The sequence below is a fragment of the Aegilops tauschii genome, unplaced genomic scaffold (genome assembly GCF_002575655.3).
Source record: "Aegilops tauschii subsp. strangulata cultivar AL8/78 unplaced genomic scaffold, Aet v6.0 ptg000844l_obj, whole genome shotgun sequence".
Taxonomy (NCBI): Eukaryota; Viridiplantae; Streptophyta; class Magnoliopsida; order Poales; family Poaceae; genus Aegilops; species Aegilops tauschii.
This window is the reverse complement of record NW_027333069.1, coordinates 11,580-30,015: the sequence shown is the minus strand read 5'-3', so window position 1 is coordinate 30,015 and position 18,436 is coordinate 11,580. Positions and strand designations below refer to the sequence as shown.

Here is an 18,436-nt window from a genome sequence, read left to right as displayed (position 1 = left end):
CTCCTCGCGAAGAGCAGTGAATAGGGCCACTGACTCTGTACATTTTAAAACCAAGCTGATAGAAACCAAATCGAGCCTATTTTTCTTTGGTTAATACGATTTTTTATTTATGGTATGGTATAGAATCTAGATAAGGATGAAGAGGGACCTTGGGCGGCGCATGGACATCACACGAAACGTGTCACCAGGGAGTGTCAAAACCGTTGTTTGTTGGAAAAGTCCAAAATAAACCTTAATTTGTAGGCGAAAGCTAAATCGAGCCTGAACTTCTAATCCTCGAAATCAGCACACCAAACAATCTGATCCCCGTCTATTTTAAACCTAGAGCGTGTTTACAGGGATTGTCAATGTGGCATCAGATTTCAAAACATGTTCCACATTTTCTTGAAATTTTCAATCATTTTGAAATCAGAATATTCCTAAAAGCATAAGAATTCCAATTTTTTTTGCAAAAATGTGAACAACTTTTTGGAATTATGAACAGTTTTTGAAACCTGAATAAAATTTAAAGTGCAAAAAAACTTTCAAAATTTGTTCCAAGTTTTTAAAAAATTAGAAAGTGTTCGCATTTTAAAATTTTGCTCAGGTTTCAAAATTTATTCACATTTTTTAAAAAACTTTATGTTTAAAAATGTTCATGTTTTAAAAAATTGTTCTCAGTTAAATTTTTTGTTCATGTTTAAAAATTTGTTAGCGTTTAAACAATGGTTCATGTTTATAAAATGTCCGGGGATTTCAAAAATGCTTCATGTTTTCCAAATTTGTTGTTGCTTTTCAAAAAATGTTCATAATTCCAAAAGTTGTCCACAACTTTGCAAAACTGTTTCTAAATTGAAATATTGTTTTTTTGTTTCAAGAATATTTGGATTCAGTATTGTTGATAATTTTCAAGAAAATGTTTTTGAATTTCGACACCATGTTGTGTGCTTAAATATTTTCGCGCTTCTCATTTATCACCAACAGTCATCAGTTAGAGTGGTTAGCCGGAGTTGTTCAGCAGCGTTAGATCACAAGTGTGATTCCCTATGAGTCTTACATTTTTCGATATTTTCAAGCCGCGCACTACATAAAAGAAAAACTCAATTCGCCCTGGTGGGGCGGCCAAGTTGCCTCCTGCCACACCCAATGATCTCTGCTGCCACCTCGACAATCCCTTCGAAAACCCACTCAGGGTTTAAACTAGGCCGGAATAAGAGTTCAGTGTGCTGATTTCAGGGATTAAAAGTTTGGGGTTCAATTTAGCAATCGTTTACAAGTTTAAGGTTTGTTTCTGATTTTTTTTCCTTAGATCTTTGCCTCAATCTAACAGCGCGCGAGCGACCTGCGGAGGGTTCGGCCGGTCGACCGGACCGAATCGTTTCCCTTATTCTTTTTTTTTGTGGTGTCTGCGACATCGTTTCCCTTAATCAAGTTGTGCGTTTTCGACGTCGACTGGTCGCTCATTTTTTGTTTCGATCCCAATCTTTCTTGGCAAGAAAAGTTGAACTCAGAAAAGGTTGAAAGTTGGCATGGTATCATAATTTCACCCACATAGCATGTGCAAAAAAGTACAGAGGGTTACCGCAAAAACTGGATGCACTTCGTGTACAAAATGGACAATCTCTTTCGAAGTATCAGGGTTTCGGACGAAAACTCATCTGTTACAAAGGCATTTCATTTTTTAAATAACCTAAGCATTAACAAATTGAATATAATGATAAAACACACTAATATTAAACATAAGAAAAAAGAATCACTGAAAAATCTATTTTCAAAGTTAAGTTATTCACAAACTAGTGATTCACACAAATTTCAAATATTTCAAAATTTAAACTATTCAAATTTGTAAACTACCGGCACTAACAGAAAGTTTGTAATTTTTTGTACCTAAAGCAAAAATATTCACAAAAAAACTCTAAATACAGCAAAAAAACAAATCAAAAATAAATAAAGCAAAAAAAAAGAAAATTAAAAAGCCCACCTACTGGGCCAGAGCGGCCTGCATACGACTAGAAACCCAACCTGTAGTTGGGCCAGGATGCAGGCCCGCAAGCCCAGTAGGCCCACATGCAGAGTAGGAGAGGTAGGCCCAGAAGGCCTACTTTTGAGAGGAGCTCAAAGCAGTGCCCGCGCCGGGGCTTATAAACTGGTCTGGGCGCTCCTCAACTAGCGAGATGGGACTAAACTTCTGCGCCCCTCGCCTGGCAGCGCACACCCTTTAGTACCGGGTCGTGGCTCCAACCGGTACTAAAGGGGGGTCTTTAGTACCGGTTGGTGCCACCACCCGGTACTAAAGGGGGGCACTTCCCGCCGCTTGGCCTGGCCAAAACAGACCTTTAGTATCGGTTGGTGGCTTCAACCGGTACTAAAAGGTGTGTTCTATATAAGAAAACACTTCAATTTTTTTTTTCAGTTTCTCATCTCTCCCTCTGCTTCTTTCTCCTCTGCCCCGTCGCTGTCCGTGTCGCTGTCCGTCGCCGGCCCGGCCGTCCCCGTCCCCGTCGTCCTCGTCGCCGCGCCCCGCCCCGTCGTCCCGTCGTCCCCGCCCGGCCCGTCCCCGTCCCCGTCGTCGCCGCCCCGTCCCCATCCCCGTCGTCACCGCCCGTCTCCGTCCCCGTCGCTGCCCCCCGTTGCCGCGCCTCGCCGGTGAGCTCCTGCCCCGGCCGCCATGTCCACACACACATTTTATTTTTTTGACATTTCCATCATTTTCTTTTAGTTATTTTAAAACTGAAAAGGCGATCCAGGGGGTGCAAAGAAAGTTAGTAATGGCGCACCTTCATAAAGTGCGCCATTACTATGTGTATGACTTGGTCAAAGTTAGTAATGGCGCACTTTGTGTAGGTGCGCCATTACTAAGTTTGACATAGTAATGGCGCACCTATGCAAAGTGCGCCATTACTAAGTTTGACGCAGTCATACACATAGTAATGGCGCACTTTGTACATGTGCACCATTACTATGTCAATTAGTAATGGCACGCTATCATGTGGTGCGCCACTGCTAATAATTTTTTTTTCAAAACTAGTAATGGCGCACCACACATCAGATGCGCCATTAGTAATATGTCAATAATGGCGCACCTGTATGTGGTGCGCCATTAATGTCCATATTAGCTATAGCCCTTTTCCTAGTAGTGACATGTATGACATCATAATCTCCGCACTGGTTCACCTCCTCCTTCGACATTGGCATAGTTTCAGACTCATACGTCTTTACTGTTGCCAACTTGTCGGTTTTTTATATTTATTTATTTTGTTAAATTATTCATTTGTGGTTGCGTGCATCTTAGCTATAGAGGCACATCCGACAATGCACAAGTCAGCTCAAGCTACATCTAGCAACACTATATCTCGTCAATAGATAATAGCATCTATAGCAGATTCCCTATCCTAAAATTTCAAAATGCATTCCTCATCCAAAAAAAACTATTTTCAGGGGATTATACTTTTCTTCATCTAGCAAGTTCCCTATAGCTTTATCTCTCAAAAAATTATTTTGCCAATCGATTCAAACCTTTGCTCAAATAATTGAAACAAATTCATCACATTTCAAAGCAACATAAACTATTCAATGCACCACAGCATAATTGAACTACGAGCATAGATAAAGTCCAACTGATCCATCAAACAACTAAACATAACCATAATTTGTGCTAAAAGGTACCGAATGAATGAGTTCGTTGAAAAAACCAAACACATGGTGGACAAAAAGATCATAGTTCACATACGAACATTCTTTTGTAAAAGTGAACAACTTTTGAAAATGCAAACAATCTATGAATATTTTCCGAAATCTTGAACAATTTTGAAATTAAAAACATTTTCTGAAAACATGGAGAATTGTTGATTTTTTTGGAATAGCGAATCATTTTAGAAATGTCAACCATTTTCTGAAAATCTGAACAATTTTTAAAATTATGAACATTTTTAGAAATTATGAGTATTTTTCTTAGAAAATGCAATTAAAAAAAAAGTAACATGTTTTGAGAATATGTGAGTTTTGGGGAAAATTATAAAAGAATAAGAAAATAAAAAAAACATAAACACAAGTAAAGTAAGCTAATGTGAAAAAAATGCTCAAGGAACCTTCTAGAAGGTTCTAAAACCGGTAAAAACCTAAGCCGGCCCATATCTTGATGTTCGCTCGGTCGCATGTACGTCTTGTCAACAGTTTGCAAGGTGGCGAATAGGGAATTCCGGCTAAGCAAGCGACGCTAAATCCTGCGCCCTCTGCACCCGCTATAGTACAATAGTGCTGCGATCCAAACGGGGGACGTCCTGCTTAATTGTACACTGCAGTAACCACCCCGCCATCCCCAACTGGACGTGCTAGCTTTCATCTTTTTATGTCTTTTCTTCGTTAATTTTTCTTTTGTTTTTATTTCGTTTTTTGTTTTTATTTTTCTTCTTCCTGGGTTTGACGAACGTTTTTTTTTCAAATTCGATGAACTTTTTCCAAATTTAAAGAACTTTTTTTCCAATCCGATGAACTTTTTTAAGATTGGTGAAATTTTTTCAAAATCGATGAACTGTTTTTCAAATCTATGGTATTTTTTAAAAAGTGATGAAGTTTTCCCAATTTCATGAACTTTTTTCCGAAATTTGATGCAAAAATCAATGAACTTCTCCAAATCGAGGAACTGTTTTTCAAATTTGATGATTTTTTTTTGAAAAGTTAACACAGTCAACTGCAAAGCGGTCAAACGTTTAATGGTCAACACAGTCAACTCAATTGAACGATCAAAGCGGTCAATTGAACTGAACGAGCGAGTTTCTTTTTGTGGAGCGATCGAAGGAAGGAGAGCTCCTCCTTGGCGCCTTCAGCGCCCGCTGGCGATTCCAGCGCCCACTGTGTCACTAGCATGGGCCTGGCCCAGCAGCGAACGCTGGCTGCTGCCGCTCGCTTGATCGCTGGCTATCGCTGCCCGCTCGATCGCTGGCTCCCGCTTGATCTTTTTTTCTTCATTCTAAAAATGCTACAGTACAGACTATTTTTCTTAGAAAAAACCGGTTTGCTACTGTATGTACACTTGTCTTAGAAAAAAGTTCATCAACTTTAAAAATAAGTTCATTGAATTTGAAAAAAAAAAATCATCGTGTTTCAAAAAAGTTCATCGAGTTTGAAAAAAGTTCATCGAGTTTCAAAAAAGTTCATCGAGTTTGAGAAAAAGTTCATCGAGCTTCAAAAAAGTTCATCGAGCTTCAAAAAAGTTCATCGAGTTTGAGAAAAAGTTCATCGAGCTCAAAAACTGTTCATCGAGTTTGAAAAAAGTTCACCGAGTTAGAAAAAAGTTCATCGAGATTTTAAAAAAGTTCATTGATTTTAAAAAAAGTTCATCGAATTTGAGAAAAAGTTCACCAAAATTTGAAATATAAATTTCATCGAATTTGAGAAAAAGTTCATAGATTTTGCATCAAACCCAGGAAGAAAGAGAAAAAAGAAAAACGGAAAATGGAAAAAGGAAAAAGGAAAAAGGAAAAAAGAAAAGACAAGGAAGAAAAGAACAAGAAAGATGCACGTAACCACATTACGCTTGCTAGCGTGGTGGTTAGTGATGTGTGCTGCTGAAGCAGGAGGTTGCTTGTTCGAATCCCGGTTCACCCGCTTTTCTTTTGCTTCGCGATTTTTGCGGGAAGCAAAACGGGCCGGCCCAAAAACGCGACGCGAGGAGAGGGGGGTATGCGCCCGATTGCGGGAACAACTAAAACGGGCGAGGCGCCAAATAGGATTTAGCTGAAGGAAGGGATCGATCCAGATAAGTGGGCCGGCCCAAGTGAGCTTGGACATAAGCGCCATGAGGCAAAAGCAGTGCATAAGGCACCAATGAAGAGGACTCGCAAGCGACACGCGTTCGGAGGCGAGAGTGGTTCATGGGCTGGCCCGACATGTTAGGCGAGCAATATTAACGCTCATCAGTACTACCTCTATATACCATTTTTTATTCAATTTGCATGGGATTCAGGTAGCACCGCGAGTGCCATCGATAAACCATCTTTTGTTCGTCGATGACAGCCTGTTGGTCTTCAAGGCAAACGATATGGGTGCTACAGAGGGAACCTAGTTCTGTACATATACTATCAAGCAACAGGGCAACGAATCAATTACTCGAGGTCTTCAATTTTCTTCAGTAAAGGGTTGTCGGATACCACACGCCAAGAAATAAAGTCTCTCCTCAACGTCCCAAATGAAACCTTGGGCGAGAACTAATTGGGCATGCCGTCCGACATTGGAAATTCCAAGAACGGGGCCTTCAAGTATCTAAAGGACCGATTATGGAGTAAGATTCAGGGCATGTCCAGTCCCAGAGGTGCAAGCCATGGAAGCAGCGTGAGGTCCAATCCTATGCCCGAGAGGTTCATATATCTCAGGCTCTCCCAAGATCACAATAAATTTGAAGGATGGCCATCACTTTGGATATCCAACAAATTCGAACAGAGATCAAGTGCTCCAGATGCTCCAAAGAAAATAGGGATAGACGCCTGTTAAATATGTTTTCCGGCCATGGTATTGCTGATCACAAATCGACTCATTATTTCCATGTTGGAGCTCCAGGACATGTCCAGTCCGGTTGCTGCACCGGACACCGCTCCACTAGCAGTAGTCGCTGCCTTTCCGCCACGAGACGCTGCTCTGGGCCATGGAGAGAACCGCTGCTACCGGACCTCTAGGTGCGTCAGATATGCATGAATGGGCAGGATCAATTGACCAATCTATTTCAATATACCCCCTTGAAACGTTTGCATCTAGCCCCTGAAAACATCATGTCTTTGCAACTTACTCTCCACGTCCAATGGATTAGCATATAGGCAGGCCAGCAAATTGACATATACCCCCTTGAAACGGTTGCATCTAGCCGCTGGAAACATCATGTCTTTGCATCGAGTAAAGTATATATAGCCAGCGTCATAGAACATTGTTCTGAATCAAAAGAGCCGGAGAGCATTTCACAGCCAATTGGCATATGTGTGAGATAAACCAAGAAAAGTAGCTTTCCTGACTGTGAAAAGATAAACAACAAACTCACTGAATACAACATGTGCGTGAATGGGTGTTGCAAAATCTCTTTTCACAAACTAGGTGCTTGACTAAAACAAACAAATATAGTCACTTTCAGTGCAATCAAGAAGCAATATTTGATTTCTCCGAAGTTCCGAAGTTCTAAATTTTAAGTTTCAAAGAAGAGCAGATTGCTTAACACTTCTTTGGAACTGAGTGGCCATTCTAGAGGAAGCTGTACACAATTGTATGAAATGTTTCAGAGAAACAAAAGTAAACTGCAAATCGATGTTTGGCCATCAACCTATTGTAAAATTGGGGATGCGTTGACAATACTGTCCATGGGTAGAAACAAAGGCAAACTGCTAACCGATGTTCGGCCTCTCCTTCTCTCTTATTCAGCATCAATATCTCTAAACCACAGTCGGCCATGTCCTAGAACCAAGTGACCGAGGTGAGAGGTAAAAACATAATCAAAATGATCAAAATGATATGCTCAGGACTATGATCAAAATATAAAACATGTCAACCCTTAAAATACCAAATCAATAGTATTAGATTTATCATGAAATATATTTTCATATGATATGTGTACTATTCCTACATGTTGTAGATATAGATAATTTTCTCTGTAGTTTCGGTTAAAATTTATGAAGTTTGATTTTTCCTGAAAGTCAATGCGCAATATATGACGGAAAAGGTAGCTTCCTCGATGGCTCCATGGTGCGATGTGATTATTGCCGTCCGATGTCATGCATGAATCGCAGAAATTTGCCAACGTGGCCTGACATGAGAGAATCATTCGCTCCCTTGTGTTTCATGCGCGACACGTTCATCACCGTCAGATTTGCTAGACTCCACCTTCTTGGATCTTCTAGTCACAAACAATTTTCAAAGAGAAACACGGATTGAAAGAAAGAATGGATGCTTGTATTTTGATAATTTGTTCAGGCTTATATACTGTCTGAACAGTCGTTTACAATGTCAGTTGTTACATGTTTCCATCCTACGGAAGAGGTAAACTGCCATACACAATGTTTGGACAAAGTAGGTCTTCCAACTGCTGGTAGTTTAGCCTAAAGATAACGCTAATTGTCTATTAGCCTAATGCTAACTACCCATGACAATTTTGACCAACAGATAGCCAACACCACGTCATCCCCTTTCCATCTCGTTCGGATTCGTCGCTATCTTGAAGCCTATGCTCTACAATATGTTTACCGTGGTAGGTAGGGGAGATTCTACAACAACTCTCATCGCTCGCTCGGGGATTGGCTACGAGCTACATCATGCGTGAGACTTCCCTGAGAAAGCACATATTGGGGGGTATTAGGGGTGTTGATTTCGGATGAGGAAATTTGAAGCCTCACTGGACTACAATCTATCTGACGCCAACATCTACGCGTGAGATTTTCCATGAGAAAGCACATATTGGGGGGATTAGAAAAAATGTTTATAATATAAAAACTATATAGAAAATAAAATATGCCAAATGAAAAAAATCAGGAAGAAAGAAAAAAGAAGGAAAACCAAAGCCAAAATACGACACAGGAAAAAGAGGAAAAAACTCATCAGCAGCCAACGACCGAGAACAACACAGCGAACCCACGCGTACATATCCTAAAAAAAGACGCCGATAAGTGCCACACGTGTGGGCGTTAGGGGGGCTGCCCACACATTTTGTGTGGTGTATAAGAGGAACAGCCCACACACCCACGTGTGGGCAAAAAAAGTAATGCCCACACACCTCTTTTTTCCCTCCCGACCCCTCTCACACGCGTGCGTGTGGGCGAAATAGATAACGCCCACACGCCCCGTACGTCAGGCCTCGTACCTCGTGGTCCCGCATGCCCGCGTGACAGTCACCGCGCGTCCTGCAGTTGCCATGGTCCAGACCCTCGTCCATGTTCGTTTAACTGCAGTTGCCATGTCGCTGAACTTCGGTTGCCATGTCAGACAACTACAGTTGCCATGGTGCTCAACTGCAGTTGTCATGTATGATCTGTTCTACTGTAGTTGCCATGATTTCAAAACTTTAGGAGTTGCCACCCACTAAACACTAGCAGTTGCCATGTAGCACTACAAGAAGGCATGGCAAAAAAACATGTTCGGGTAAAAAAGAGAGTTGCCATGTGCTCACAAGCACGCTAGGGCAGTTGCCATGTAAAAGAAAGAGTTGCCATCTGCTTACGTGCACGCTACGGCAGTTGCCATGTACCATGCAAAAACACATGGCAACTCGGGTAAAAAAGAGTTGCCATCTGCTTACAAGCAAAGCTAGGGCAGTTGTCATATACCTGCAGAAACACATGGCAACTACCAGCTTTGGGTGTGGGCTAGGAGACGGGCGTGTGGGCGAAGTGATAAACGCCCACACACCAGCCCCCGTGTGGTGAAAAAAGGACGTGTGGGCGACCGGATGAATGCCCACACACCAGCTTAGTCCTACGTGGCACACAAAAACTGCTAAAACGCACCAAGATTCGTGCAGAATTGGTTGGACGAGGATCCATGCGTGTGGGCGAGTTGCCAGACGCCCACACGTGTGGGCGTTAACATTTTCGTAAAAAAAAAGAAGAACCCACGTGTACATGACCGGCCCACCTTCCTCCGCTGCGAGCGATGAGAGTTGTTGGGGCATAGACGCGACTGCTTGACGCCCGCCAATGCCCCCAACAACCCCAGCCGCAACCACGATTCCGCCGCCGCCGCCGAGCTCTTCACTTCGGGCACCGCTGCTGCTGCGAGGCGACACTATGAGGATTTTGACGATGTTGCCATGCCAGATGCCGCAAGCATGGTGCCGTGCAGTCGATGAGAGCGAGAGGGAGGCACGGCCGCACGGGTAGTGATGCGCGATGCGTGCGTGAGCATTGCCCAAGGTTGATAGAGGGTCACGCCTCACGCGGCTACTGATTATTTCATATCTACAGCCGGCTGGCGCCTAGCGCCGGCCAACGCGGCCGAACACCGAACGTCCGCGTTCTCCCACCTGCTCCCTTGTTTCTGCCAAGTCTCTTTCTCCTACCAAACTCCCACCATAGGTTGAGTCATAGCAGAGAGGAAAAGAAAGCAGACACAAATTCGCAGCGCGGCGCGGCTCCGGCTTCCTGTAAACGTAGCCAGGTGTCGCCGGTGCCGGTCCTTACCGCCGCCGCGCCAGGAGATGATGCTGCCCGGGCATGCCTTGTGCCGCGCTGAACAAGGTAAGCCAGACTCCCCTTATCTGAGCTCACTCCAAGGTTGCGTTGCAACACCGGGACCCGTGCTTGATGTCTTGTTTGCTTTGCTTCGTTAGAGAATCTCCAACAGATGCGCTAGATTAGCCGCGCGCTGAAAAAAACGACTATATTGCGTGATCGAAACTGGCGCTCGAGCAGACAAACCTGTTGGAAAGTCGGACTTTGCTTAGCGTTTCTGTGGGGGTGTGAGGTGACGGCAATTCAGTGTTCACCGTGGTGGCTGTTCTAGGATCTTCGTTGCCCCGCTTGTTCACTGTCCAAATCGTTTGGAGCTCGGTTGGGAGTCGTGGGAATGGTGGAGGTGAGTAGCTCCTGCGCTGCCCTTGCTTTGCTGTGTAGCGGGAGCCTAATCAGGGAATGCTTCAAGAGCTTAGAATTGTCTCATGCCATGAACCCGTGTCTTTGATGGAACATTTGCACTATATTTTCTTGCCCGTTCTTATTAAATAGCCCTGCTTCAGTACTCCCGCCGTTAAAAAATACTTGTCGTGGTTTTAGTTAGCTCAAAAGATCCGTTGCTCATTGGTGGAACACTTCACTGTATTTTTTTAACCGTTCTTATCAAATAGTGCTGCTTCAGTAGGTAGATCTGTTTCTAGAGAGAACTAGTTAATTATTGGCTTAATAAGGAATGCTTTGGAGGCAATCGAGACGATAAGTATTCTGAGTGTCCTTAATTCACCATCGCTTTGAGATAAACATAAGTGTGTCTGTTTTGTACTTAAAAAAAAGTCTGTACTCTAGCCTCATTTCGCATCAACTCAGTTAAATTAAAAGTATGTACTCTAGCCTCATTTCGCATCAACTCAGTTAAATTGCATTAGTGGTAGATGGTCTTGAAAACATTTCGACCTGACTAGTTAGAAAGGCAGGTTGTGTATTACTCCCTCCGTCCCATAATATAAGAGCGCTTTTGACACTAATGGGCCATGCGGACCATGGGCTGTTCACACTAATTCTGTAGATATGTGAGTTCATATCAATTAGTTGCACTTCTCAGCATACCCCTATCTTAATTAAGATGATGCTGATTGGTTGGTTGTACTGTTTCTTGGCAGGACTGTTTGAAGATGCTCCAAGGAAACTTTTATTTAATTTCTTGGTCGTTATATTGGCTCTGGAATTTATCAATAAGGCTGATTTGATTGCCAAAACATCGGCTCTAAAGGCTGACACTCACACTCCTATTATGTCTGCTTCACAAGAATGGAGTTCAGTTCGGCCCATGGTATCCCAAACCAAAGTTGTCACAAGTATTGCAATGAGTCAGCATAGACAAAAGAAGCCATATTCATCACCATCAGCTCTATCATCTGTGCACTCTCCTATCTCTGCGCCGAGCTATAGCTCCATCTCGGGTGCTTCTGAACTCTCTTTTGATTCACTGGACCTGTTCGATCCTTCGATGCAGCACAACAGGCGCTCAGCAGAAGAGGTTCCTGCTCATGTGGATGCTGACCTCCCTGATGCAGCTTCGAATACTAGTACAGCTCCTTCTGGAGTGGTGCAGCCCCCACTATCTCCATACGATGGTAACTTTTCAAGTTTTCCTAGATCCTGAAATAATTTAATTCCAAATGATTTCATCATGTCAAACATGACTACAAATTACATAAAAGGTGATACTTGTGTATTTTAATCTATTCTGCATCTTCCTCATTTGGGAAAGTAGCACCATGTGACTGATCGTAATATCAATTGTCTTACCCATAGTTTTAAATAGCACGCTATGCCTCTTAGCGGCGGACCTTTTCTAAACGCTATAGCGCGCTATTTAAAATGTGTGTTCATGTATTTGGACCAAAGTGCCTTAGCACAGTACCTCTTCTAAACGCTATAGCGTGTTATAACAGAGCTATATCGCGCTATTTAAAACCACTCTTACCTGGCTGTAAATTATATAAGCTTGTTAGCTTTTATTAGTTCAAGCATAATGTTTTGATCCATCATTTTGGAATGGTGACTGATGAAATGGTTGGTAGCAGTTTCATAAATAATCAATGGTGATGGATAACATTTGACATCAATCATAGATACTTATGTATGTTAGTACACCCTGATATTTGCTCTAGATGCGCTGTCGTACAGTCAAATATGTTATATAATTCACTCTCTGTTTCACTAGGCTGTTGTGCTCCGAACATGGTACAGAGACGAGGTAGCGAGAACTGCCATTGTGTTTACCCGGTAAGAGTTGTGCTCTTTCTTCACAATGTTTCCTTGAATTCAAATTGGAGCAACGAATTTCTTGAGGAGCTTGCGTCACATCTCAACTTGCGGGTTACTCAGTTTGAGATTGTAAATTTCTATGTTGTTGGAACTTCTGGGCTAAATATGACAATGGACATAGCTCCCCACACTGGAAATAGCTTCTCATCCGAACAAGTTACTGCGATGAATTATTCTCTTAGCCTGCATACAATTCGGATCAATCCAGTACTGATTGGGGACTACAATCTTCTTGATCTAGTGTGGTTCAGGCCATTGGCTCCAGCTCCTGGTAATCCTTTGACACCTTGACATTCTTCTATGTGTTACAAAGCTGTAGATCTTTTAGTGTCTAATTAAGGTAGAGAAACTGGAATTCCACTTCATTTAGTTCTCTTTTAATTATGTCCGATTGTCGACTGCTTGAACCTTGAACCACCAACTTGTCCATTCTATCTGTCAGATGCAAACTCAAACAATCCTCGATGACACATCTTACTACTCATCCGGTTTGAAGATCTTGCTACTCATTCGAGCATTTCTGATCGCTGTAAATCAAGCCTGTCAGATCTAACTATGAATCGTCAGTTCCCTCACGTTTCTTCAGGTGTGGCAATGCCTGTAATTTGAATAAAGTTGTTCAGGTTAGTGGTTAAACTGAAACCCATCTTGAACCAGGAACCTTGCCTCGGACTACTTGTTCTCGACTTAGTTGGCACTGGAAACTTGAACCAATTTATTTCTGGCGAACACCCACATAGATGGATTTAACTGATTTATTCACGGGACTGCTCGACAGGAACCACCTTATGGTTGTGGGCAAGACATATCCATATGAATGATGTGTGTTGAACTGCTTAGCATATTGACAGCAAACAAATCCATCCGTGGCTGATAATATCATCTGTTTAGCACCGTGACCTATTCAGAAGTAGATCATCAACATCTTCTCCTGTGAACACTAGTTAAGTTGTGTTCGTCACTTGACAGTATTCGCTTACACATTGGCATTGACTATTCTGACCTGAAATTGCCGATGACACCTGAACAATCACACCAATCTGATCTCAAAACGAATTCATCACCACTAATCCTAAAACTGACAAGAGGCTTCCCTATTGGTCACTATAAGATCAACTTCAAGTGATGATCTTTTCTTGAGAAAATAAGAACTGGCCCTTATTTTTCATGTATAAACTTATCTCTCTCAGAGGTTAATGGTTATGCATAGAAAACAACGGCCTTTCTTATTCTAGAGAAAACAACAGTGGTTGTTCCTGTAACAGAAATTACTAATGTGCTAGACTAGTAGATGAATAGCAAGTTAATTCTGTTCAAATGTGTACGATAAACAAAAGGAATATATTTGTCCGTCCTTTAACAAGCTCTGCTTCAATTGTATGTATTTAGTAGTTGTGTCCAGTTTATTTGAAAAGTGCACGAGTTCTTGACACACTGGTTAATTCTGGAGTTTATGACGCATATACAAATAGGTTTGCCAAAAGGGTCTTTAACTAGAATATTTCCACACATTTTGCAAGATGCAATCACTAACTAGAAGATTGTAGAAGTTACTTCCCCGTTTGATGCCTTTTCCCCTCCAAAATTTTGATGCAGATGCAATAGCAGGCAGCTCGAGCGTACTTATGCTTCTTTTTGCATTTTGGTTGGGCTACAGGAAGTACGGATCCAAAAGGAAATCAAAGGAGAGAGCAAAGATTGAGTCCATCCTACAAAAGAATGGAACTGTCCATTTGAAACGGTACACTTATGCCCAAGTGAAAAGAATAACGAGATCTTTTGCTGAAAAGCTAGGTCAAGGTGGATTTGGTGCTGTTTACAGAGGCGACCTCTTTGATGGTCGTCAGATAGCAGTCAAAATACTCAAGGACTACAAGACTGATGGGGAGGATTTCATCAATGAGGTAGCTAGCATTAGTAGAACTTCTCACGTTAACGTTCTTAATCTCTTAGGATTTTGCTTGGAAGGATCTAAAAGGGCATTAATTTATGACTATATGCCTAATGGTTCACTTGAAAAGTATGCCTTCAAGGATGGCTCTAAAGGTGGAAATACTTTAGGTTGGGAAAAATTATTTGATATAGCAGTGGGCATTGCTCGAGGACTTGAATATCTCCACAGAGGATGCAATACCCGCATGGTGCATTTTGATATCAAGCCCCACAACATTCTATTGGATCAAAATTTCTGTCCAAAGATTTCTGATTTTGGACTAGCCAAGCAGTGCCTCAATAAAGAAAGTGTTATTTCCATTGGTGGTGCAAGAGGAACAATAGGCTATATAGCCCCCGAGATTTATTCGAAGCAATTTGGAACAGTAAGTACTAAGTCTGATGGTTACAGTTATGGAATGATGGTTCTTGAGATGGTTGGGGCAAGGGACAAGAATATCAGCCAAAATAGTGAATCTACCAGCCAATATTTCCCACAATGGATTTATGAACATTTAGATGAATATTGTCTTAGTGCTTCCGAGATAAATGGAGGGACCTCAGAGATTGTAAGGAAGATGATAGTGGTAGGGAGGTGCATACAGTTGAGTCCTACAGATCGTCCAACAATGACTAGAGTTGTCGAGATGCTTGAAGGGAGCACAACTAACATCGAATTGCCACCAACGGTGCTCTTGAGTTGATAGGTTTGTATTGTTCTCCGGCACTTGCTCAAGTATTGCATAATTTGTGAGAAAGATTGGAAATTTTTAATTCTTAAATGATGGACTGAAAATTTAAAGACTTCCGAGTGCCATTTGTGTGTATGCAGTGGGGATTCCACCAAATTATTGACCGAGTGTGACCATATTTGTGGAGACATATTCTAATTGGGCCTAGCAATTGGCAGCTCATGACGGGCGTGAGGGCGTGTGCACGTTTTTTTTCTTCTTTTTTCTCCTGGTTTTGTTGTTTTTCTATTTTTATTATAAATTTTCCTCTCGGTAGTGTTTTTTAGAAAATTTGATTACTTTTAAATATACAAACTTTTTTAATTTATCATATATTTCTAATTCGTGAAAATTTCTTAAAATTTTGTGATTTTTAAAATTCGTAAACACTTTTGCAAATTCCTGAGTATTTTATTTTTTTGAACATTATTCCAAATCTGTCATAATTTTGAAAATTTATGAATCTTTTAAATCCGTGAATTTTTTATTTCACCAACTTTTTCAAAACTGAAAATGATAAAAGATAGCATTCTTTTCCAAGCCAGCAGGAGTGAACCAGAGGATTGTGGGCCGTGGCCCGTGCCCATTTTTGTGGCAACCTGGCCCTTAAAGCGCAAAATAGGAGCATTTTCTATTTACCGCGCATTGCGACTTAATATCGAGTCTTACATAGAGCCTACGAGCGAGTGGCTGGACTGGGCCATCTCAGTTTTGGTTTTTTTAGAAAGCATGCTTGTATTCAAATCATCAAATCTCTACTTCTAATGGACGAGTTGGTTGAATAGTCCCCACACTTTCGTCTGGTTTTTTTTCGACTGGTTTTTTTTCGTCCCACCTTCGTCTGGTTTTTTTTCGTCGTTTTTTTTTTCGTCTGGTTTTTCTTTCGTATCTCACCCCGCACGTAAAACTAACCTCAATCTCGATCTGTTTCATCTCAGCCTCCAGCCCCGAGAGGAGCCGCCGCCGCCGCCGAGAGGAGACGCCCCAGCCCCGAGAGGAGCCACCGCCGCCGAGAGGAGACGCCCCAACCCCGAGAGGATCCGCCGCCGCCTCCCTCGCCCGCGGCCATGATGACCGATCTGGCGTGGGCGCCGCAGATCACCCTCTGGTCCATGGCCTCGACCAGGTACGAATCCCTCCTCCACTTCTTCTGGTTTGGTTATTTCCGCATCTTGATCTGATTCGGGCGTGTGTGCAGTTTGCTATGATCTGGCGACGGGATGCAAGGAGAAGCTGCTGCGGTTTCAAGGGGCCGTGAGGATGCCCACCATGAAGGCGTGTCTGGGATGATGGAGGTGATATCCAGGCCCTGCTGATATCGGCCAGGTCCCCGATGCCGTCGACTGGCGGCGGCCACCGTGTCCTCTTCCATGGCGTCGGCGGGGCCTTCCCCTGCCAAGCGCAGCGGCTCCTTGGCTGGATCACCGTCGCACACCTCGCCGGCGTGGTCGGCAAGATCTGCATCTCGATCCTCGCCACTCTCCATCCTCTTGCAGGTAATAGGCTTTCCGCCCCCTCTTTTATCTCCCGCGTTCTCGTGTGCACGGATTGTGAGCGTGAAGGAATATTTCTCTTCTATTTCATGGTGCTGCTGTGCTCCTTCTGCCTTCACACTGCACATATATAGATTCTTCAAAGGAATTGGATGCTGATAATATCAACTTAGTTCCCTGAATGTGATATATATATATATTCTTCCCTCGCTTTGAATTGATTGCCCCAAACAATATATCTCTGGTTGACAGTCATGGCCTATTATTATTGTTGTTAATTTACAACACTCTGCGCTGTATTGTCCAATCATGGTCCAAACTTAAACCTTGGCTGTGGATTCATTGTATGTACCATATGCTGTTCATAGCTACAAAATTGCAATCTCTTGAAAATGTTCTTGAATACAGTAATTTTTTTGTCACATAACCCATATGCTGATGATAAAGTTTGTTGTATGAGCTTGTGGCATACTGATCCGACAGGTGGCAGGTATGCGTTCAGATGTTGCAGCTCTAAGGAAGGGTAGTATATGGCACATGGCTTTGTGGGTTGTTCGACAAGAAGTGTTTTGGGCATATTCGAAAGGCAATCTTGTCAAAATTGTACATCGATTTTCTTATTCCGCCATCAGCTTCTATTGATATGAGCGATACAAAAAGTTCAGCACTGAATTTTAGTATGTTAACTTGCAAGATTTCTCGTGACTATTTTTTTTGTTATAGGTTTATAAATTTCGAAATATAGTTGCAGCTTCACGGAATGGACGGCCCAAATTATGTTAGTGTCTATATGTTTACTTGGTGGTGGTCTAGCGTGAGTGACACCTGCATCTGTAACTTACCCATTGGATGTTGTTCGAAATCACCTGACAACACAGGTGATGCTTTTCTTCCTTTTGTGATTTGTGAATAACACTAAGCCAATCAATCAATCAATATAACTTCCAGTTAGAACTTAGAGCATCTTTACCTAACGCTTTCATGCAATGCAGCTTTACAGACCAAAGGAACAGGTTTTAGTAAGCTAAACTTTCATGTCTATAAAATTCTGCAGAAAACCACTAGGTATTACAAGGGCATCTTTCACACGTTGTCTACAATTTGTAGAGAAGAGAGTGGTAGAGGATTGTATAAAGGCCTTTGGTCCACCTTATTGGTAAGCCGTCTGCTTCTACTGAGAATTGTTTTTTAGTTGACTTCCCAGTAACTTTTATGAGTTACAGGGAGTTGGACCTGATATATCAATCAACGTTTATGTATATGAATCCCTGAGGTCTCATTGGCAAATGGAAAGTTGAATGTCAAACTGTGCGACCAATGATTTGCTATGGTACCTCCCTCTTCTCTCTTCTATGAACCCTATAACACACGTCTCAAATCTTAATTTCTTTTATCCTATTGCAGGTTAATTCCAGTTGGCTGTGTTAACCTACAGTAATCAATCAAGTCAACAAATATAACAATGATACTTTGTCTTCTGATTTTTGGTGGTGATTTTTTTTGTGACTGAACTAACAGGAGCTGAAGCATGTGTTCTTATTTTTTTATATGACTAGATGCATATGAACTGAAGCTCCATAATTTTCTTTTCAAGTCGACATTGGTGGCAACCAATACAATTAGCGTTATTTACAACCAATGAAGTCTTATAATTTTCTTTCTTAGAAATATACAGTGACACTGACTATCATTTAGTAGCTCTACCGGCACTAGCCAAAAACAATAATATTTATTTATTTAACCACCAAATAGAACAATAGGTTATTCTGCATTATGGGTACACAAATCACAACACTATATTTCAGCTGTAGAAATCTGTGTGGATGCCTGC

The 18,436-nt window shown here is 42.0% G+C and overlaps 1 protein-coding gene across 5 annotated transcripts; it reads left to right on the top strand.

Annotated features, from left to right (window-relative positions):
- The first annotated feature begins 10,122 nt into the window (after nucleotides 1-10,122).
- On the top strand, nucleotides 10,123-18,172 carry LOC141034899 (LEAF RUST 10 DISEASE-RESISTANCE LOCUS RECEPTOR-LIKE PROTEIN KINASE-like 2.3). 5 transcript variants are annotated; one of them, XR_012196584.1, is made up of 5 exons: nucleotides 10,123-10,184; nucleotides 11,279-11,752; nucleotides 12,346-12,720; nucleotides 14,046-16,238; nucleotides 16,311-18,172. XR_012196584.1 is itself a non-coding variant. In XM_073506330.1 (5 exons), exons 1-4 carry the CDS (start codon nucleotides 10,145-10,147, stop codon nucleotides 15,083-15,085), a joined length of 1,929 nt encoding a protein of 642 aa, XP_073362431.1. In that variant the 5' UTR covers nucleotides 10,123-10,144; the 3' UTR covers nucleotides 15,086-15,088; nucleotides 16,051-18,172. The 5 variants fall into 5 exon arrangements, 2 of the variants coding, with proteins under 2 accessions (XP_073362431.1, XP_073362430.1); XR_012196585.1 differs by having other exon boundaries at nucleotides 14,046-17,483; nucleotides 17,660-18,172; XR_012196586.1 differs by having other exon boundaries at nucleotides 14,046-17,935; nucleotides 18,010-18,172.
- Nucleotides 18,173-18,436: the final 264 nt, after the last annotated feature.